The sequence below is a fragment of the Rhamphochromis longiceps genome, linkage group LG19, assembly GCF_057381845.1.
Source record: "Rhamphochromis longiceps isolate RC_006_pf linkage group LG19, R_longiceps_female_GT1.1, whole genome shotgun sequence".
NCBI lineage: Eukaryota > Metazoa > Chordata > Actinopteri > Cichliformes > Cichlidae > Rhamphochromis > Rhamphochromis longiceps.
In genome coordinates, this window is record NC_140575.1 from 29,597,653 (window position 1) to 29,620,243 (window position 22,591).

The 22,591-nt window shown below is 40.1% G+C and overlaps 1 protein-coding gene across 1 annotated transcript in view; it reads left to right on the top strand.

Annotated features, from left to right (window-relative positions):
* bahd1 (bromo adjacent homology domain containing 1) overlaps positions 1–21,480 on the top strand; it is a 35,194-nt gene extending 13,714 nt beyond the window's left edge. The window contains exons 2-7 of the mRNA XM_085391586.1: positions 5,461–7,218; positions 12,266–12,675; positions 12,984–13,143; positions 13,268–13,347; positions 16,237–16,328; positions 16,441–21,480. Of these exons, the coding sequence (XP_085247712.1) occupies positions 5,592–7,218; positions 12,266–12,675; positions 12,984–13,143; positions 13,268–13,347; positions 16,237–16,328; positions 16,441–16,633 (2,562 nt within the window). The 5' untranslated portion in view covers positions 5,461–5,591 and the 3' untranslated portion in view covers positions 16,634–21,480. The remainder of the gene's footprint in view (positions 1–5,460; positions 7,219–12,265; positions 12,676–12,983; positions 13,144–13,267; positions 13,348–16,236; positions 16,329–16,440) is intronic.
* Positions 21,481–22,591: the final 1,111 nt, after the last annotated feature.

A 22,591-nucleotide genomic window follows, 5' to 3' on the forward strand; every position in this document is an offset into this window, starting at 1 on the left:
AATAACTGCTTAAAACTTTAGTATATTAAGTTAACCTTAACTTTTTAACCAGCTGCTTAAAGCACTGATTTTCCACCGTGTAACCACATCAGTAATTTCCATCCACCGTTTGCTCTTCCTGCCATATGGAGTGCAACTAGCAGCCGGCGATGCTTGGTTTGAGTCATTTGTTTACTTTTGGGTTGCACATCACCAGCTGCTAGTATCTACTCCTTTGTAGCCCGGTTATAGTTGACGATGTTTTCAGCCTCGAGTGGAAAACTAGTTTGTTGTTTCCACCTTCGGCAGGAACAGTGTTCTTGTTTATTTTGCAAAGCATCGTGCTTTGTTGGAGGTTGCTAAAGTAGCTCGCCTTTTTTAGGTGCATGTCTCATTATTATGCGCACTAAGAACGTGTGGCGTTGCTATAACAGCAATATCACAATGTCGTGGACGATGTTATACGGCACAGCCCTATATGTAGTTTTTTTTTTTTAGACTTGCGCTGCCTAATTGTAAAATTTAAAAAATTTAAATCCATAATTAAAGGTGAATTTCAAAGAGACAGCTCATAGCGTGCAGTGTATGAGATCCTTGTTTTGTTTCTCATAACCCTCTCCGGCGCACACACGCATACACTCTCCTTGAATGCCCCCATCGCAGCCATTAAAGCCCTGTTGGAACTCCTAAGTGGTTCACTTTAAAAACAGGACAACGGGCAAAAAAGATTACAGCATGATGTGATGCGCTTTGATTTATAGAAAGCCAACATGAGTACAGATAATAAACATCACTTACTGTGGGCTTGTAAGAGCGTCTCACAATACCATCAGCTCCAATCAGTTGTTGTCAATCGTAGCCTTTAGAAAGATGGCAGGCGGTTGTTGCTCGGTGTTCAAAGGGTGAAAGGTTTTTTGTTTTTTCTGGTGATTTATAGGATTTTTTTTTTCATTAAAGTAAATGAGATAATATGCATATTTCAAATTATTATTAATGTCTCAACAGGGGCATTCTGGACGTAAAAATCCCACTCATATTCTCCATAGAGAGTTTGATGATGAGCCATAATGTTTTAACCATCTAAAGCAGACTTACTGCGACCCAAGACATTGTTAAACGATGGCATGTGCTCCTATCCGGTCGTTAAGTGATGACGTGACGAATCCTACTTCTGGGCCTAAAGTAGTCTGCGTTTAATATGGCTTTTGTGTTGTTAACATGTTTAATGTTATGTATTTTCTTCTATTTGATCTCAAAAAGCTCCTAAAACAGTCAGTGATCACTGTTGACCTCCCTCGGCTTTTATTACTGCTAATCATTTATTTAAGCTCAGTTTTTAAAACCTTAGGATGTAACTACAGCCCAGCCCATGCAGCAGTATATGAATGACTAACCTCGTATTGTGGCTGCATTATCTCAGTTGTTCTCCTGGCTGAAGTTTGGTCCTTTTACAGCATCCTGCCATGCGATTACATTTGTTCCTGACCACCGAGAACACTCACGTTAACTTTTATCGAGTGGAAAAAAAGTTAGCTTGTTTATATTATGCTAACATAGCTGTGTCGCTAGCGGTCACGTAGCACATCATTATATACCAGCTAGCCCAACTTCAGTAACCCTACAAACGTCACTGCTGTTTAGTTTTCTGTCTTCATTTATGCTGGAAGTGATAGCAGAGCTGTACGTTTTAATTTGTTTCCAAAACCCCGCAGTCAGGACATGCTATATTGTATTTAGATAGAAGCTAGCGAGCTAACTCCCTGCTAACTTCTAACTCCGTTAAATGTCATAAATTCCGTTTTCATGGATGCCTGGATGTTAAACTCAATTGTTACACCTGGTAGAGCAGAACGCTGATCATTTTATTAAAGATGAAAGACTTTAGACAGTTTTTCAACTCTCAGTAATGCCATAGTGATCGTTTGATATATGGACCTGCAGCGGAGTTTAGGTCCAGACACGGCTAGTGACGTCAGACTTAACGACCGGATAGAAACCATCAGTCTACATGATATTAACCTTTTTTAACAAGAATACATTTGTTCATGTAAAGAACTACTCTACCTACAACCCTTAATTTAAATGACCTGTGAAAATGTTTCGACCCACTAATGTTAAGACATTCGAGGTGTGAATAATTATACATGCACAGTACAAAATAATTTATTTAAATAACTATTAACATACAACACTGTTAATAACCATATAAATACTACAGTAAAAATTCAAAGCATTACATTTGAGAAGAAGAAAGGAAGTTGCGAAGTCGCTGTGGAATCTGGGATTTGTAGTTGTGTATGACATGAGTAGTTCCTTCAACATTAAAAGTAATTGTGCACATTTTTTGTCATTTTCCTTTATTTCTTTTGCCCATATGTCTGTGCCTAAGATCGTAAAAAACAACTTATGCCACATTTACTCTATTTATATGTATATACCCTAAATCTGAAACCTAGCAGTGTTTTGAAGTGAAGAGTTTTTTAGACTCACATTAAATACTGAACAGACCTTTACTAGTGTGTAAATGAAATAGGCTTCCATGATTGGCTGAAATATAGTGATTGAAATGTAGTATCGTTAGCCTCTTAACTCATATCATACACTTACACTGAATCTATTAATAAGAAGCGTGCTCAGAACTTGATCATTTGTGTATGTTTGTGAAAGCTCAGGGATTTTCTCACTGGAGAGTCACTTATAATAAAAGGACCCATGTTGACTTACTCCTTGGAGGTCAAGTAGCATAATTGTGTTACACGGCTGCAGCAAGAAGCACGATCCATCTCCTTCTGCTGCACACACGAGTGTCATTACATAAAGGTCGCCGGAGTTGAGTCATCAGGATATCTAAAGGCTTTTCCTAAGTGAGGTGTTTTTTCCTGTTGAGGGAGCAGAAAGCCGTGAGTTACGGAGGGCCGTAAGTCTTGTTATGCATCGTTTGTTCTAAAGTTGCTGGAGCTGCTTTGGTATCAGCCTGTTGACATGGAAACTGAAGAGGCTATTGTGTGACAAGTGTTTCTGCCACCAGTTTTTTTCCCTTTCTTTTCTTTTTTTTGTAGAATCGGGATCGATTCATGAGTCATTTGTTCGTGGTACTGTTTGTTTTGTGCCTCTAAGTGTCAGACAATCATTGCTTAATTTCATATCTTACAGTGAATTGAAAGAGTTTGTTGTGTCGTTGACACTATAAATGAGAATATGAGAAGCGAGTGTCTGAGCATCCATCGTATCAAATATTAAATGCATCACTCAAATGCCTCACCTTTTTCTGGTTTTTGGCTTCTGTGTCTTAGCAGTGAGTGGGTGCTTGCAACCCAACAGGCTCTCAGTGACTTGCTTGAGTCATTAATCTGCTTCAATGTGACTTCAAGGCAAAATGGTCTTTTAATACGAAGGATCAAAAGCCAACAGTTCTCTTTTAAAACTCGAATCAAAATAAAAACCGAAACGTGGAAGCTACAGCACATTAAACTAAACATACACTGATCAGCTACAACATTAAAAGAACTTGTGGAATATTGTGCAAGCCTCCCTCGTGCGGCTAAAACAGCTCAGACCCATCAGGGCATGGACACACGGGTCCTCTGGGAGCATCCAGTGCATTCTCATCCCAGGGCATCAAATGCTGCCATTCAGTTAGATGCAGTGGGGCCACAGTGATACGAACAAGGTGCCCTTTAGCACTGGTGCCTGAACACAACAGCCACAGCAGTATTGGATCCAGAGAGATAACGGCCTTCCTTTAAACAGTCCAGATCAGATCAGAATGCTGGAGGGGGAGGCAGTGGAAGAAGAAGGCACTGGTTTGTCTGCCAAGAGACCGCAGTTCAAATCATATTTGTGAGCTTTGTGTTTTGCACAGCTTGCTGCTTGTTTAGGTTAAGCAAAAATGGCTTTTACTGCACTGCGGCTCAGAGGTTAGCCACAGTGCTTGCCTAACAGCAACAGGATCCTGGGTTCAAACCAGGACAAACACTTATGTGTGGAGTTTTTTTTTTTCTTCCTGTGCTTCTGCAGGTTTTCTACAGGCGCTCTGGTTTCTCCTGCCATATAACATGCTAGGCTAATGCTGCCTATCTTGGCCCAGGATACTCCTGTAAATGTAAATGGCAAGAGTTTCACTTCCTGTTTTGTTTTGTTTTTTTAAAAAAAAGGAAATTTGGGTCAGTTTGGCAAATGGACTGGTTTTTAAACAGGGCATTTCTATGTTAACCGAGTTCTCAAAACACTTTACACTTCCTCCCTCATTTATACAAACAGTTCTTTTTCAATGCTTATGTGTTTTCTGTGTAACATTCACATTGTGATGGATGCATCAGGGAGCAGCTTAGGGTTCGGATCTTGCCCAAGGATATTTGGCATGCAGGCAGGAGCAGCCAGGGATCAAACCACAAACCTTCCGATTTGTAGATGATCTGCTCTACCTCCTGAGCTACAACCACCTCTTGTCCTTTTTGTGCATCTTATTTAGGACAAGATGGTGGGTTAGGTCAAAATTCAGCCCTTCTCAATATTAAACCTAAACGTTAAAGTGCCAGCTCAGGAGGCAAAGCAGGTCATCTACTGATCAGAAGATCTACAGTTCAATTCCAGGAGGCTCCAGTCCTCATTGCAATCTGTGCTTTGGCCAAGGAACTGAACTCCATGGATGGATGGATGTACGCCAGGCATAGAATAAAATGCTGTGTGAGAGTAAAAAAATTTAAAAGGCACTAAGTAAGTATGTGTGCATTTACTACAAAGGACTCTGATTTATCTATATGAGCATTTTATGTGAAGAGTTGGCTGTGTGCCCTTTCTCACTATTGTCATGATCATGTCACAGATACCACAGTGACCGCTTTTGCAGCATTTTTGTTGTGTTCCTGTTTTTTGTGGGGGGGCTGGCCGCATTGTTCAGCCAGAGGAAAACCACTGCTGTCGAGGTGTGTTGTTCCCATACTACAGGTGTGATGGCAACAGCACACCTGTTGCTCTGGAACAATAAGTTAACAATCAAGAACAGGTTTAGGTAGGCGGTAGGTGTCAAAGTAAGATTCACATGAATGGCTAGACCCAAAGTTTCTCAGCTTAACAGTGTATTAATTAATGATACTTAATTTTAGTGGTCTTAATGTTGTGGTTATCAGCGTGTTGTGATCAAGATAGTGTAAAAGGAGAAAAATTAAATCTAAAATGCATCTAAAAGAAAAAGGGAGAGCAGTCTGAATGCATAATGTGCGTGCAGCGTGTGATGTGCTTTTGGTGTCTGATCCTCTGTCTTGAGCATGAAGCGTATTTGCATGGTAAGGAGAGGGGTTTCCTAAGTGCTCCTATTCTCTGTGGATGTGGAAAATTGACAGCAAACGGAGTAAAACTGGTTGCTACATAATGCATCAGAAGATCCTGTCTGTTACATTAAGTCACTTTCAGGTTCTGCATGAGTAACATCTGTGTGTGGCTTAAGCTTTAATGTTGAATGTCTGATCTGTGTCTTCTCAGAGAGCCATATGGACCCAGATGATGATCCATGATGATATCCACTGAAAGCCCAGTCTGAGCTGAAACCCTCCACCAATCAGAAACCCGTGGATGAAGACAGTTTAGTGAATCTGCTCCCAGACGCTGAGAATATGGTGAAAGCTCAGCGGTGCCAGACGGCGAAATGCGGAAAGCCCAAGAAGGAGAGGGGAAGTAAGGAAAAGCAGGATGGTGTGAAGAAAGGGAGAGGGGGGGTGATTGAGCTGAAGAGGAAGAAAAAGAGGGACAAGAAAGACTTGCACCGAAATAAAAAGAAGAAACTAGCCGTGAGTGATGGAGATGCGTTGGACTGTTGCGTGTTGCTCACCCGTCTGGAGGAGAAAGCAGCTGCTGGTAAAGAGAAGAATGCACTAAAAGCTGGGAAGAAAAGGAGTGTAAAAGTTAAAAAGAAGCAACACTCCATCCAAAGAGGGACCAAACATAGACTCAAGAAAACCTCTGTCGCCAATCAGCAAGCACTGGAACCAAAAAACAACCAATTTGACGCCTTACTCATGATGCCCTCAGCTATGTTTGAGCCCCGCAGAAGGAGAATGGCTTCGCTTAACGCTGAGGCTGTCAACAGCTTGCTGCTCTACAAAGGCGACTCACTCATGGCGAATAACGCAAAGAAATGTCAGCCATCCAACGAAGAGCCAGCAAAAGAGCTCACTAAAACTGAACACGGAGATCAGAAAACCAAAAAAGGTTCTTTGGAAGGGAAAGCAGTCCAAAAAGAGAGACCGAAAAAACAAAAGCGTTCCACAGCTGAGGCTCAGAACATCGACTGGTTGAGTTTGCTTGCACCGACACCTCGGCGTCAAGCAGGCCTCACCGCTGCAACGCTGCTCAAACTCACCAGTGCCCCATATGGGGCCAAACGGCAAAGGAAGGTGGAGTCCAAGCCAGGGAGTAGAAGTGAAGCTGCAGCTACGACTCAGGATGGAATGAGTGGTAAGCCTGTGTGTAAAGGAACAACACACACCAAACGAAGAACACATCCCAAACATGAGGGGCAACTAAAGCACAGAAAACAGGGCACAGAAGATCCAGTCCATTCCCAGGTGAGCCCCGCCATCCAGGAATGCTGCAGTTTGTGTAAGACGGAGACTTTGGATCCGGAGTGGAAGGGTGCCACAGGGGGGCAGGAGTGTGTCAAGCATCCTCTCCACTGTGGCTCTTCTCTGGGATTCTCCTTAAAAACAATCAAAGAGGAGCAGGTGGAGACGGAGGTGTCTTCCTGTTACTGCTGCTCCCAGGAGAGATGTGTCGAGTACTTTCACAGGCTAGCCCTCTTCCTGGATGACAAAACCTTCAAGGAACCAGAGGACGGCTCACTGTCTGAGGTGTTCCACCACCACCATCATCATCACCACCACCATCACCACCACCATTCTGTCGGCCACCCGGCGGCCATAACCATCAGCCCGCACACGTACACCTGTTTCCCAGGCTACTACGTCCATTTCAGCCACCCGGACAACTCCGCCTCCACCATATCACCCCTCGCTTTATGCCCAAGCGGCAGCAAGAGGCCGAAGCTGCTCCCCAGCACGGGTCCCCAACCCTCAGGGATTAGCCATCCAGTGTACTGCTGCACCTCAGTGAAACCGTGCTACGGAGAGCCCTGCAGGATCAACGGCTACTCTGCTTATACCAGTGTGATTCCAGCAATTAACAGAGGAGCGTGCTCCTCTGGCCCCACAGACTGCATCAAATGTAACCACAGCGTAAAAAGAGGTAAGCGGAGATCACACGGTTTAATTTGCAAGAATTCATTTAGTAGAAATTCCAAGTTAATGAGTTACTTATGGCATTTGTGCAACCAAAATTACATTTTCCTGTCAAAGTTTGCATCAGTATTCTGTTTCCAAATACAAACTGAGATCAGATTTCTTTTAGGCTTCAGAAAGTGCCCTCAAGATTCATAAATGACATTAAAACAGCTGTTTTCACAAGTGGAGTCGTATTTCTGTGACGGGCTCCTTTTATCTAAGTAAGCGTTTTGAAGAAGTATTAAATGTTCATCAGCACAGTATGGGTATATTATTTTGCATGCAGAGCCCCGCTCATCCAGCTGCCAAAGGAGTACAATGTGCTGAGAATAGCTATTATATGAGCCATTTATATTCTCCCACTTTGGCATGTCACTTGAGTGGGAAGTTGGGAAAAAAAAAAATCAGATAAAGGGCAAGACCCCTTTTGTCTCCGTTTGAATAAAAGTCATTGGACGGTGAACACGAGGCCTGTGCGGCTGAATACAATTGAGCTGTACGGGCTCGAGTGTCTGCTGTGAGTTTCTGTGTTCAAAGTGAGCGATGTGAGCCTGAACAGGAAAGCACGCTGGGGTTAAACAGTGTCTGAATATGTGGGGGTATGGTTAGAAACACCTGAATGCGATCTCAAAATAACACTAGTTTCACACACGCACTCTCTCTCTGCCACTCTTTGGTCTCTAGCAGTCACAACCAGGTCACGCTGTCTGTGAGGACTTACGCTTTTATCTGCTAGAGAACCAAGTTTAATCTCAGTGGAAATGTTAACTTGGAAAAGAACAGACGTACATAATAGAATAAATAATGGCTGAATTTCATTTGGCTGCTTACTTACTGGCTGCTGGTATTGTGTGTGGGGTGTGTTTGTGTCATACTGTCATGGCTTACTAGGAGACCTAAATAGCACAGACCCATTGTTAATGTCATTAGTACACTTGTGCTTTTCCTGTTGTGACAAGTATGCTGTCAAAGAGGTCTGTGGTCCACCCACACAGGTGTTGCCACTTTTCTGCCTGAACAGACCTCATTACTGTTTGGGTGTATACACCTCCGGTTTTATTGACAGCTTCCTCGCTCTCTTGCTCATTTTGTGGCATCTTTCGAGGTGTGTACAGCTTAAGCTGCATTTCATTTGGCTAATGGGCCCTCTCGCTTCCCTCACTCGTCTCTTCCTCGAATCTCGGCTTCGCCCAGCGGGGGATGCGAGGAAGGAAATGAGGAAGAAGTGCAAGGATGGAGGAAATGCACGTCTCGAAGTGCTCATTCACCCAAGCATCAGTTTTTAAGAAAAGATGGCAATACCTCATGATTCAGAGTCTCAGCAAATGTGCAGGAGGACCTGCTGTTCATCACATAATGCATGAAAAATACAGATGTCTTATCACTATTATAAATAATACAGACATAAATGTATGTAAGTGCAAGAAAAAGGGCTGGTTGGATGTTTGAACGTCTGAAAATTTTACCTTCTTACTATAAAAAATGAATCAGGATTAGTAATTTGGGACACAACCAGTGTTGGTCAAGTTACTTGAAAAAAGTAATCAGTAACTAATTACTGATTACTTCCCCAAAAAAGTAATCCCGTTACTTTACTGATTACTTATTTTCAAAAGTAATTAATTACTTAGTTACTTAGTTACTTTTTAAAAACAGGATTTACAACCTGAATAGGTGATAAAGCGATAGATCTTTCAGCCCAATTCTACTTGTTCTGCATAATCCATCATACAAAATGTAATCAAATGGAAAAGTCTCTTTTTAAAACTTGTTTTATTAGTTTTAATCTTTTAACTTTATGCATCAAGCAAAAATGTAATTATATGCAACATTCTCTGACTGGAAGAAATTTGTTTAATATTTAAACCTATTTTCTGCACATTCCAGCACATAAAATAAAATATTTTTTGTGTTTACACTCAGTCTTTCTATGGAAGCCTGTTTCCGCCACAAAAAAAAAAAAGGATCCATAACTCAAAATTTCGAGTTATTTCCTCGAAATTTCGAGTTATTTCCTCGAAATTTCGAGTTATTATCTCGAAATTTCGACATATTAACTCAAAATTTTGAGAAAAGCAACTCGAAATTTCGAGTTAGCGCTGCCAATCAGTAATCTACGTGAATGACGTCATTTCCATGTTACCCGGAAGCTGAAGCCCTCAGCTACAAATGCTACAGCTAAGCTACCGGTATTACATCCAGTCGTGAATGCACAGATTGCTGAGTGTTTTCAGCCTGGCTTCACAAATGATGAAATCCCTGTGTTATTAGCTGAATCACATGGTGTTACTATCAGCAAACATACTTTAATTTGTTGGGATCCGTTTTTGAGTGCGCGGTCCTGCGCCATATGCTTCCGGGTAACAAGAAAGCGACCTCATTCACGTATATTTTTGATTGGCAGAGCTAACTCGAAATTTTGAGAAAAGTAACTCGAAATTTCGAGTTATATTTCTCGAAATTTCGAGATAATAACTCGAAATTTCGAGAAAATAACTCGAAATTTCGAGTTATGGATACTAGCTTTTTTTTTTTTTTTTTTAGTGGCGGAAACGGGCTTCCATAGTCTTTCAAATAGATGCAAGTGAAACACAGCAGAAAATAAATAAAGTCAAAGACTCAGCGGTCCTGTTGCTCTATTTTCACCTGTAAAGCAGGATTGCGGTAGGCGGAGGTTTACCCTGGTGCAGGTGTGCCGCAGCAGTCAGTGGAAGAATCCGCGAGTTTGTCTGTGAATTTCCCATTACGTTGTTGCGCACTCGGTGCTTGCTTGGAAGTTTAGGGGTTTTTTTCGCTGTAAAAAGAAGTTTTCTTCCCACGCACGATGGACGCTAATGTTTTTGTCACTTTTTATGGAATCAAACTCAAAGTAAGGTCAGTACTTCCACACTTTAAACGCTGCACGCTCATACTCTCTCCCACAATCCATATATAATCCATTGTTGATCTGCACACAGCTGTTGTCACGAACGTCGCACTCGCTTACGTCACTGTCATGAGACATTCTCGCAAAAATTCACGGTTTTACTAACGCAGTAACGCAGCGTTCATACGGGAAAGTAACGGTAATAGTTTTTGCAATAGTAATCCCTTACTTTACTCGTTAGCTGAAAAAAGTTACTGCCCATCTCTGGACACAACGTTAAATCTTTTTATTGGCTGGTGAAAATATGATAAATAAATTCAAGCAGTCTTTGTAAAGTCCCATTCTTGAGCACACAATAAAACTCATCAGATTGCAGAGGACAGCTTGTGACAATTACTGATTGGTATACAGTTGTATTTCACAATAACGTAAAACGTGTAGAATACTAGTTGGATCACAAAAACAGTATATATGAGTAGTAGTTTAATCTGAATGGAACAAAATGATGGACTTTCCAGTAAAAACTCAGGCAAGCAGGATCAGGCAATCTTTGTCTGAAATTTTACTGGGTAGAATTATTAGGACAGCAAAAAAAAAAAGTGTTAATGTACTCTCAGGGATTCGATGAATGCAGCAGATGAGGTTCAGATTCAGAAAGCCAACAAATAGGTCGGTCAGCAGAGATTTTGACTTGCCATAGCAGGAAAAGCACAGGTGTAATTGACAACATTAAAAATGACTGGATTCTATTTAGGTGAGCGAGCTTGAAGGATCCTGGTAATCTAATCCTCAGCTGTGGCTTCCTGCCTGGGACAGGGACTGCAGCTGAGCCACTGTTAAGAATATTTCCTGCTATGACAAGTGCACAAATCTGCTGTGAAATGGGTTCATTGATCATCACTTCACCTTAATGTCACCACTGCAGCTGTGTCATGGGAGTGTGCACAACCCCCCTCTCACACAGCAGAATGCTTGTCTTGTTTTTCAGTGCCACTGTAGGAGAAACGTCTAGTTTGTGTGCATGGTAAAGACTATAATTGATCTTAATTGAGGCTCTGCCTGTTTGGTTTTTTTGCTACTTCAGCATAAATATTAAGAAACGAAGTATTTGTTGTGCCTCTCGTATCAGAGTTCAAAGTTCTAGGTAACACCTTATGATACGGCTCGCAATTAAGGGCGCAATTCCCGGTAATCAAATGGAATTTCTGTGGGTTTTATTTGAAATGATAATGTAATTATATTTATCTACAAATACTTAAAGGTAGGTACACTTGAATGAGGGGATAACAATTCAGGATTTTATAGGAAACAAAGAAATAATTATACTGCAAGTAAATTTCAGTACAGTGTAAATAGTTTTAGGTAGTGTCTTAGGTCATAAGTACACTGTGTTTTTCAAGGCGTTGGCCGTATTATGGAGTGGATTAAGCTTGCCTTTTGGGATCCTTTTTCAATATTCATCATGTTGATGTGCACGATTGATGTTCTCTTATTCAGCTGTTATTTTATTTGATCTAAATGAGAACTGCTCCCCCTCAGCAATTTATAAGAGAAAAAAAAAATACTGTCAAAAATTTGCCTGTGACCTCATCATGATGGACCGAAATCTAACTTAATTTATTTTCTTTTTTTTCACAATCACTGTTCAAACATCTTTCAGAGTGAGTGTAAAGGAATAAGTGTCCTTGGTGTCTCCTTTCCCATGAAATACCTGTAAAGTACCTGGAAGTTAGACAAGGTTAAGTCACTCCATAATACAGCACGCACCCCAAAAGGTACAGCATACTTACAGTGAAATGATCAGTTACGGCGCCATCAGAAAAGTAGGGCTACCATCTCGCAATGTGACAAATAAACAAAATAAACTAGATTAGGTTGAAGTAAAATAGCTAAAGAAAATTTTTGCCATTCCAGCCAAGCAGAAACTCTGCTTATGTTGCAGCTGAAGCTTGGTTGCGTGATGTTTCCTGCAGATGTTCATCAGCCACGTGAAAGAGGGCGTAGCATGAAAACAAATGGCGAAGAATAAACTGTGTGTCTTGGCTGCGATTCAATAGCTATTATTGCTCTGAAATCTGCATGCAGGGCTCGTTTCAGTACTCTGTATTCATTTCACATTATCGTACCTTTTCTGTTCTTTCCTCAGATGACTACCCAGCAACCATCAATGACCACCACAGCCCCTCCTCTATCCCCATTTGTCCCAGCCCTCGAATCCTTACTGGCTGCCCCGTTCCCACTGTGCCTCCAGCCGGCCAATCAGTGCCCCACATCCAGACTCCGCTGTCTGACCCCAGCCAACCGCAGCCTCCGCTGAAGGTGGCAAAGGAGTGTCCACAGAGTGCCAAGCAGCCCAGCGGGTCAAGGTCTGGCGCGCGCAGCACCGGCAGCATCAGCTCGGCTGTCTGCCCTCTCAACAGAAACAAGAAACAGAAGCTCAGCTGTGCCAGTGACGGAGGGCAAACGGTTGCCAAGCAGCCGAAGAATGGCCGCCAAAAATCCACCAACGGCTGGAGGCCATTTGGCCTGTCCTTTGAGAAGGAGGTTTTCTCTGTGGTATGTAGAGAAAGTCATTTTGGTGCTTTTTGACACAGCCACAATGGCACCACTTTTAATTAGAGCTGATGTAATTTTACTGAAGTGTCCTGAGAGAGTATGGGGGGTGATTCATAACACCTGTTTCACTGTTGGATCAGGGCTTATTCACTATTTTTTACTACATTTTATCCAGCAACCCCGACAACCAAGGCGCAGAAGCCATTCAATACAAATCACATCCTGCAGCTTTTTACTCCACAGCCTCTCAAAGCTTATCAGTTTCTGACTGCTAGAGGAGTCAGTATTTCCTGCTGCTGTGTTCCCAGGGAGAGGACACTTTGGTGCTGAGGAAGTGCTTTGAGGGAGTCCACAGGGACGGGGAGCTGATTAGAGTCAGAGACACTGTTCTGCTGAAATCTGGACCTAGAAAAAAGTCTCTGCCTTACGTGGCTAAGGTCTCAGCTCTGTGGGAAGAGCCAGAGTCAGGTAGTATGCTCGCTGTACGCAGCATTTACTCAGACCACACGAGAAGACGCATTTATGTGGTAATAACTGGTTTGAGAAGTGAAGTTAAAGACGTGCTATGTTTTACTTTTTTTCTTTCCTTCAGGAGAGCTGATGATGAGTTTGCTTTGGTACTACCGTCCAGAACACACACAGGGAGGACGCAACCCCAGCGTACATTGTGAGGTGAGAAGGCTGACGTGTGTTTCTGAAATGCTTTTTTTTTTTAACCACGGCTTTCTAATAACTGTCAGGGGTAATTATAGACCAGCAAATCTAAAATATAGCTTGTGTCAACTGCAGCATATTCAGCGCCTGTAATCATGGCTATTAGTGATGCACAGGTCGAGCCAGTTCACGTACGTTTAATAGAAAGCATCACCGGTTCTGGCGGGAGGAGTTAAATAACTCACAGAAACACTATGTGCAATATGCCAGGCTCTGATTACTACCTTCGTGTCTCCTTTATCTGCATATCTCTCCTTCTCTGAGACATACACTGAAAGGCTCAAGTCCTCCTATGGCCTAACAAAGCTATAAAGTAGCCCAAATGTCTATTAAGATGGGAGAACAAGAGGATCAAAGAGACTCTCTGATACCTTAAGTGCTCATATAATATCCTTTTAATGCTGCTATGATCATTCAGCGCTGCTGAAATTGCACCAGAGGCCAATCCGCTGCCTCTATAACAAAGTATTTTAGGGGAAACTTGACTTTAGGTCCACATTTTACTGTTTGGTGAAACACACTCTACTCAGAAGCTACAGCGATATATAATTCGAGGTCATGTAACTTTAAACGGCCTTGCTTTGTAGTGCACTGCGAGGAAGTTTGGAAAATCCTGCCTGCTGCATGATCCATAATAATCTGCATAATTATTTAAACTGCATAATTTCCATGTAATTTTTACTCGCCTCTTTGATGCAGTTCTAGTAGCTGGATCAAATGGAATTGTAAAATTAGTGTTGGCGCGGTTAAGGTTACGGCACGGTTCAAGGTGGATCCAGGTGTTTGACTGACACATATTATTGTGGGTTTCCACACTCTCACAACAAGCAGGTTGAGTGCTGTGATTTTAAAAAAAGGGGAAAAAATTTTAATCCATGCTTAACTAATGGCTGTAATGTGTGCTTCGTGCTGGCTTTCTAAACCAGAAGAGATTTTAGATACTATTAATGAATATAATGACTCTTATTATAGTGTTAAATGTGTTTTCTATTGTCAACAACACATGTTATGTAAACTTTAAAACACAGAAAGAAAGGGAACACGCTAAAATGCTTCTCTAATTATCCAAAACCTGATGATGTAGTTTATTTTAAATCCTGCTGATTTAATATTTAAAAAATGCACTAAATGTGTATTAATCCAGGGCTGCAGATTGTTCCCAAAAAGTATGCTGTCTACTTCTGTTAAACCACCAGCTGCTTACAAAGTACAGTGAACGGTGTTTTAGGAAAAATTCAGCAGTGTATTTATAGCAGGCTGTAAGCTGTTTCTCACTCAAATACCAGTGTAAGGTGTTCACCTTCACTCTCATTGGCTCATTGTCTTGCCCAAGGACATTAAGTATATTTCTTTGTATTGGGACACCTTGAACTGTGTTACAGAATAAGAATAACCATTGTATCAAAGCAATGAATGCACAGTTGTACAGTACAGTGCAAAAGTCTTAAATCATCACTATTTTTTGTAAAATTTTGCTATGAAATTATTTATCACTGCAAAGATTTCTTATGCAAACTTACATGGAAATACAACATATAAGGAAAAAATATAGTTTGGATAATTTTAACAAGCTTTAAAGTCAATATTTGGAACTCTCTTATCCAAGCTTTCCTGTCATTTCTTTAAGCGGTCTTTAGGAATAGTTCTCCAGGCGTCTTGAAGAACATTCAAAGCTCTTTTTTGTATGTTTGCTGCCTTTTGTTCCGTTACAGATGGCTCTTTTCTCTTTTGGCCTTTTCCTTCTGTTTCCCCTTCTTAAGACTGGCTTCTTGACAGCCACCGTTCCCCTGAGACTATTTCTGATGAGGCTTCAGTGAACAGTAAAGCAACTATGGGGCCAGATTAATCTCTGAGGTCCTGGGTCAGGTCCTTGCTTTTTTCCTTTTTCTTAAGGACTTTCAGAGACTGTTCACCTCCTACCACTTTTTCCTTTGTCCTCCCATTGTGCAATTTACTCAGATTTTTTTAAGGACACATTGCACTGCACCGAGCAGAGGCACATCAAGTTTTTGGCTAATAGCTCTTTGGAAATCACCTTGTTGGTGCAGAAGTACTATTTTTATACCTGTCAGTGTAGGTTATTCTTGGCTTTTTTCAAATCTTCAACTAAGAAAATTGGAACAAATTATATGTTTTTGCAATAAGCAGATAGTAACAAAGTGACTGAAGATAACATTTAAAGCGGGTCTTTGTTAACTTTCTGTTATGTGTAAACACAACAATGGTGTATCTCTTGAGTTAGAAGTCTTTTTATTGCAGTGTTAAGTAACTCATCAAACAACAACAACAAAAAATTCCTCTGTAAATGGTCAAGTGAAAAAGCAGCTGATGTACAAAGAAAAACTTTGGAAGACCTTCCTAAAGCCTGGAAAACCTTTGCTGAAGATAAATCTGACTCCTTAGAAGCAAAAGATAAAGAAATGAAAGGTGGCTTAACACTTTTGCACAGCACTGTACGCTCGCGGACGGAACGCGTCTCTATTGTGTTCACGTCCTGATGTCAGTAATCTCCCAGAGGAACGAGTTCAATTCACTGTCTAGAAACATTAAACCACATGAAGTCTGTCGACTCTCAGCGTGCGCTGACAGACAACAAACACATCAGAGCAGCAGTGTGAGAACGGGAACACGGCTTTGTCACAGAGGATGACGTAAAGCATCTTTCTCTGCAAATCTGGAAGTGAGGGTGAGGCAGGAGGGATTGTTTAAAATTTAGAAGAGAGATTTAGTTTTTAAAGTCCCACCCGCTACTTTTTTCTTTTTCTTTCTACATGTAAGAGGATATCATGATGGGGTTTGTTTGTTTGGGCTTTTTTGTATGGATCTAACCCGAGTGTCTTTCTCTAGAATGAGGTCTTTGCATCCCGTCACCAGGATGTGAACAGTGTGGCCTGTATTGAGGACAAATGCTATGTCCTAACATTGGCACAGTATTGTCGGTAAGCAGGAAAACATTTTTACTTTCTGTCGTGTTCTTAATTTCAGGTAGTTTTGAGCCATTAGGGGTGTTTTTGAGGTTAGTTTCTCATGTTGTGTTTGTTTCCTGTCCAGATTTTGTGCCTTGGTAAAACGCCGTAGAGAAGGCGTCAGCGACAGCGCCGCCTCCCTTGTAGTGCCCCCTGTTGTTGGAAACGCCATGCCCACCCACCACTGTGTGCCCGATGACACTGACCCAGAGCTGGTGTTTTTCTGTCGACACGTCTACGACTTCCGCTACGGACGCCTCCTCAAGAACCTGCAGTAGTATCTGACGAGGCATGACATCACATTACACCCCGGTTTCATCTGCCACAGATTCTCACTGGCTGCCTCCGTGAGAGAGGAACTGGAGTTTCGGACGACGGCTTGACAGCTTATTTTCTTTTCAGTCTCTCATTCATGCTTACATGTCACGCATTTATTAAGTAAACTAATGGTTTGACGTAATATATAAGAGTTGCTATGGCAGTGTAAATCTTTTTCTTTTATCATACATGGCTCTCTGGTGTTGTAGCAGCTGTGTGAAGAACCTGGAACGTACTCTGCTGTAGAAAAAGCTACTGTAGCTCTTAGAAATGTGAAATTTGATTAGATTGCCGAGAACTCGATGTTTCATGTGAATAATGCTACTATCTGCCTGACAGACAACAGATAACACAAAGTATCTTGATATGCCATAGATAATGAAAATATGTGGCATATTGTGCCACACCGGATGGTGCAGCTGAAGACTTAATCACATCTTTTTTTCACTCAGTTTATTTCTGCTGCTTTGAGCTGCACTGAGTCCATTTGATAGTGAAAACATGGCGTTTTCTACTGACACGGCATATAGAAATCTTACTGTAATGCAGCTGTGTTCATGCTGTTCTGAGAAATAGTGATAGTCTGGGAAATGTGCTTGCTTGTGATAAATAAGAAGGAATCAGTTTCATGTCTGTTTAATCAAAATGAAATAATCACCAGCAGCTGGTTAGTATAGCTTAGCATAAAGTCTAAGTCTGACTCTCGGGGCAATGGTCGGATACTATATATGTAATTAGCAGCTGTCAAGGGCAAGAACACCTGTTCTGTCAGAGGTTTATCGACTGCATGCGACTACAGATCAGTTTTAAAGAAGCTAGGTGTGTTTCAGTAAATCAGCAATCCCTATTTTTCCCCCTCTAAATGCATGCAGTCGAAGCATGCTCAAACATGATTGGTTGATAGAACGTGGGCTACAAGCAGACTACGAATATCTGCATACATATCTTTTTGGAGCGATTGTGCTAAGCTTAATTAGCTGCTGGCTCCAGCTGTGTGCTTACAACGTATACAGAGAGTGTTCTCATCCAAATCTCAGCAAGCAAGCATGTGAGGAAGTTTCCCAAATATTGAAATTGACATTTTTGTCTAATGGTGATTGATTTTGGAGAGCTTTGCAGCGCGCCCCAAAGATAGCCATGAAAGACATTCTCAGTCAAACGGTTTGATTGAATCTAATTAGCAGTGAAAAAGTATAACAAGAGTGAGCAATTAAAGGTTTTTTGGCTTCTTCTCTACTTAAGTTTTGAGAGAGATGCAGGTTTTATTCCGTATCTGTATCTGTAGTGAAGACACGGGCATGCTAACCGCTAAAAGACAGCGAGAGTTTAGTTTGCTTGCTTTCACATTGCGAGGATCAGCCGAGCATTAAAGGGGATTTTTGTTATGCCAATGCCGAGGAATATTTAACTTTTTCAAAGCTGTTTACCAGAGGTGTGATTTGACTCCGGTGTCAGCGTACTGTATATTTGCATTTAAATATCTGGATGGGTGTCTGTTAGTGGCAGATGGCATCAGTTAGTCACGTATATTCTTGTTTCTTCACTGATGAGCTGGTGAATAATATAGTCAGTGTAGCATTTAGATCTGTGATGATGATTCGTTCCTATGTTTGAGAAAAGATATGTATTTATGTCTGTACTGAGAAAATATATAATTTATTTTCAAAAGATCATTTTAAAGAGTTTTAGATGAGTGGCTTGCATTCCTGATTAGAAAGGAGGCTGACGATGTCTCTCCGTAGCTGCACTGTATAAGTGTGAGAGTCTTTGCAGCAGTATTTCTGTGTTTCAGCTCGCTTACCCAATACAAGCTCGTGCAATTTTGCTTTGAGACACTGAAGTAGGCAATAGGCAGATTTGAGGACACATATGGAGTATTTGGAAGGATCTCAGATGCGGTTTGAAGGACATGCGCTAACATGTGACCAGAGATGCTAAACCTTGCAGGACCAAAATGTACCCTGGCCTTTTCCAGCTTCCTGTCATCCTCCTTTTCATTTCCCCTGAGATGGTGAAGCTTTGCCTCTTCATCTTTAAATGCCGATTGCTTCACTGATTTTAACTTACCATTAGCCTGTGCCCTGGATCTTTGCTGCCTTATAGAACATTCCCAGCCTTTTATTTAGTAACGTGTATTGATCACAGTCTGGAGTTATGAAGCTAGTAAGTGCGCTGATCTTGATTCCTAGATGCTTGACATGTATTTCAGTGTTACCTGTGATCTTATGTGACCTGAAAGTCCATCTTAATCAAAATTTTTATTGAGAGTGATGTTTGGTATCAAACTACTTAACTAGTTGAGAGTAGATGAGGATTTTTTTTTTTCTTTTTTTGGAGAAACTAACTTTTTACAGTGTGGTATGACAATACTGACAATTCTTTCATATCAGTACTTTAAATATAAAGCAGAAGCTAGTTAGCTTAGCGATCTATAACGCTTGGAAGTGGGAGCGGGCGGTAGAAAGCCAGATGCACCCTTATCATCTGTGAGCATAATAGGTAACATTATGTATGTAATTTGTTTAGTCTGTATAAATCAAAGTGTTATAACAAATTTCTTGTTAGCAAATTTTGTGTTGTTTTTGGTTTTATGCTAGGCTAAGCTAAGCTAACCAGCTGGTTACGGATTCATTTCTTACATGCAGACCTTAGAGCATTCTGCCATTGAGGAAAAAAAAATGGGTTTTTTTGCCATCCATAAGTCACAATTTGGGGTTATTATGCCATTCAATTCAATTCAAGTTAAGAATCTTAACATTTTAATTTATTAATTCAAAAAATATCAGAAAATAACTCAAAATACTTATAAAAAACACCTTCAAACTTGAAGTTAGGTCAAAACTTTGAGATAATAATCCACTTTTTTTTTTTTACTTATGGATAGCCAAAAACATATATTTTTAAGTGGCATAAACAAGCTTGCATACTGTTTTTTTTTGTTTGTTTGTTTGTTTGTTTGTTTTTTGGTAACTCTCCACAAGAAAGCTTTGTTCACAAAATGTCAATCACCTGGGGCCAAGCAGCAATGCAAAATTTGGCACATTGATTGGTGTCACTGATTGTTTTATTCTTTTCATATCACAGCCCATTATTGACTATTTGTGCATTATATTATATATACCTGTTTTTGTTTGTTTGTTTGTTTGTTTGTTTGTTTGTTTGTTTGTTTGTTTGTTTTTTTAGATTTATGGTCTTTATGAAAAGCCAAGCAGGATATCTTACCATAACTTTGATTTATCCATGCAAAGATCAGTATGTGGATTTGGGACCCCATTTGAAGGAAACATTAAAAAAAAACTTGCCCATTGATCATTGGAAGCATTCTAATAAATAAATTCTTCTTTCTCTTGCAAGTCCCAAAGCTAACCACTTTACTGGAATTTTTCCCAGGTACAAATTCTTTGCAATCCTAACCAAAATTGTCAATCTTCAGACCGAATATCAAAAGATTTACCAGATGGATTTTCAATTTCTCAAACTGCTTTTCTGACAGAAAGTGGAATCTCATCTCAGCTACTGTTTCATATAATGACACAAAATTTCATTTGGGGACTTTTCATGATTTTTGCTACAATAAGAAAAAGAAAAAAGCCACGTTTTATACTCATATCAAGAGGTTGTTGTGACTTTGTCCTGCTAAACCGCTTGGCTCCCTCCTCACTGCTTTAACTTGGTAGTTTAAGCCTTCCTGAAAAACATAATAGTTAGCTTGATTTGTGTCATTTCTTATAAACATTAATTGATGCAAGTCATCATGGTGAATAAACTGTGTCAAAATGTCCAGAGAAGCTTCCCTAAACCACGTTATCATAATAAACCTCTCAGTGTATGTTTAATAAGTTCCATAAATACAGATAAAAAGACATTCAGACAAACATACTCACACTCAACACGATAACACAAGGACATATGAGCTGACTACAGCTGCTGATCTACATGAAGGAGGTGTTACACCTGACCTACAAGCACAGTAGTATTTGATAGTCAAAATTTTAGGTGGGGTATCACTTTAAAATGCTCACATCCCGCCTACATCTCCTTTGCTCCTTATCCTCTGTAAGTGGCATAGACATTTTTTGTTTGTTTGAATTCAGAAATAATTTAAATAGATGTCTCATATTCATTTATTTCTGTTTATTTCAATTCATCTGAATTTAAAACTATTCCATGCTATTTTAATATGTCCCGATGACTTAAATATTATCATGTCTTTATTCAACAAACGTTTTAAAAAAAATCCTGAATATTGCTTGATGGTGTATGAAGTATAGCCAACTTGAATCAGGTGAAAATATTTGGTTTGATTTGGTTCAACAACTTAAATCCAGAATTAGAAAACCACACCACGCACATTTTATGGCCTTAGGAATCACTCAGCAAACTAATTATGTTTAATCAAGATGTGTGATGCTTGTGTCTTAATTGGTCCTCTGTGCCTGTTCCCATTATCCTGTATTACATGTATTCCAAGAATTTTCCACAAAGAAAAGTACAAATAGTCACTGTAGTTTTTGCGTACCTTTCAAATGCCTTTCACTTTTCATCAGATGACACAGTTCTTGGTATTGAGCTTGAATCACCACAAAGAAATGCTTTCACCAAAAAGACTAAGACTAAAAGAGGGCAGGGGATTAAACCATGAATTGAACTTCATTCCCAGGTGTACTTCTTATGTGAATTTGTTTGTTTCTTTGCATGGCTTTTTTTTTTGGAAATATCTTGGAAATATTAATCACAGCACAGATTATTTGTATGGTTTCAAATGGACCTGTAATATAAGAAAAATATTTAATTGTAATAAATAATATATGAGTTTGAACAAGCTTCTGAGTTTTTATTACCTACACATATGTTATTATGGATGCAGTAATGCTTCTTGCCCACATGGTGGCCCACTTGGACAATTTTTTTTTTAAAATATCTGATTTGTTTTTCAATAAATTAAAAAGTCATTGCAATAATCAAAGCACAGACTTACTAAAAGGTTTCAGAGATAAATATTAATGTGTAACATGCATATGTGGAAAAAGGTAAACACACAAACCTACATAATCATGGCTGATCTCGTCTCTTTCAGTCTTTTTTTTTTCTTTACATCAGTTTTTATTGCATATTTGATTTGATTTGATTGGAAATCACAAGTAAAATATTTTTTACCATGCATAAAAATAATTTAGCCTCAAATCTTTCTCTTTTGTTTGTGCTTTTTGTTTCATTCAATCCCCTTTTTCAACTGAACTGGATACAAGCCCTTTTGTCTGTTGTGCTGCATAGATCATGATGGAAAAGACAAGAGAGGCAGCATCTCGAAAGGAGCAATGAGGAGATATCAGTCATCTAACTTCGATAATTAGGCTTGTGATGAATATGCATGATGCCTCTGGCACAGCTAAATTTGGTTCTGAGATTTTAAATGGCATGAGCAGGTAAGTGATTTGCATCTGTAACAGCAAGCATGTGTGAGTCAGAAAGCTCATCTGCTTCAGCTCACACACTGGGCTATTTAGTGTGATTACATGTCTGTGTGAATGGCATTTATATAGTCATCAGTCTGTATATGATGTGAATTCTCAGTGGTTGTGCAGCAAATTCCTGTTATGACTATGTTACTGTCTTTACTGAATATCTGGACTGACTGTCAGTACAAGATTTATGGTTCCCAAATAAGGCTTAATGCAGTTAGGGAGAGAAATCAGTGGATCTGAAGCAGTTAAATATTAGGAATAAATAGTTTTAGTTTCAAATACACACACAGAGTCAGAAAGGTTTGAAAGGTAATGGATAGACACTTATTGGGTTAAAGCAGCTACAAGTACTAAATTACCAGTTAAATTGCTTTGCAAATAGCACTAGAAATGATTTGTTAGTCAAATGCGAAGCAGTCGAAACAAAAGGGATAAATATAGCTGAACAATTAT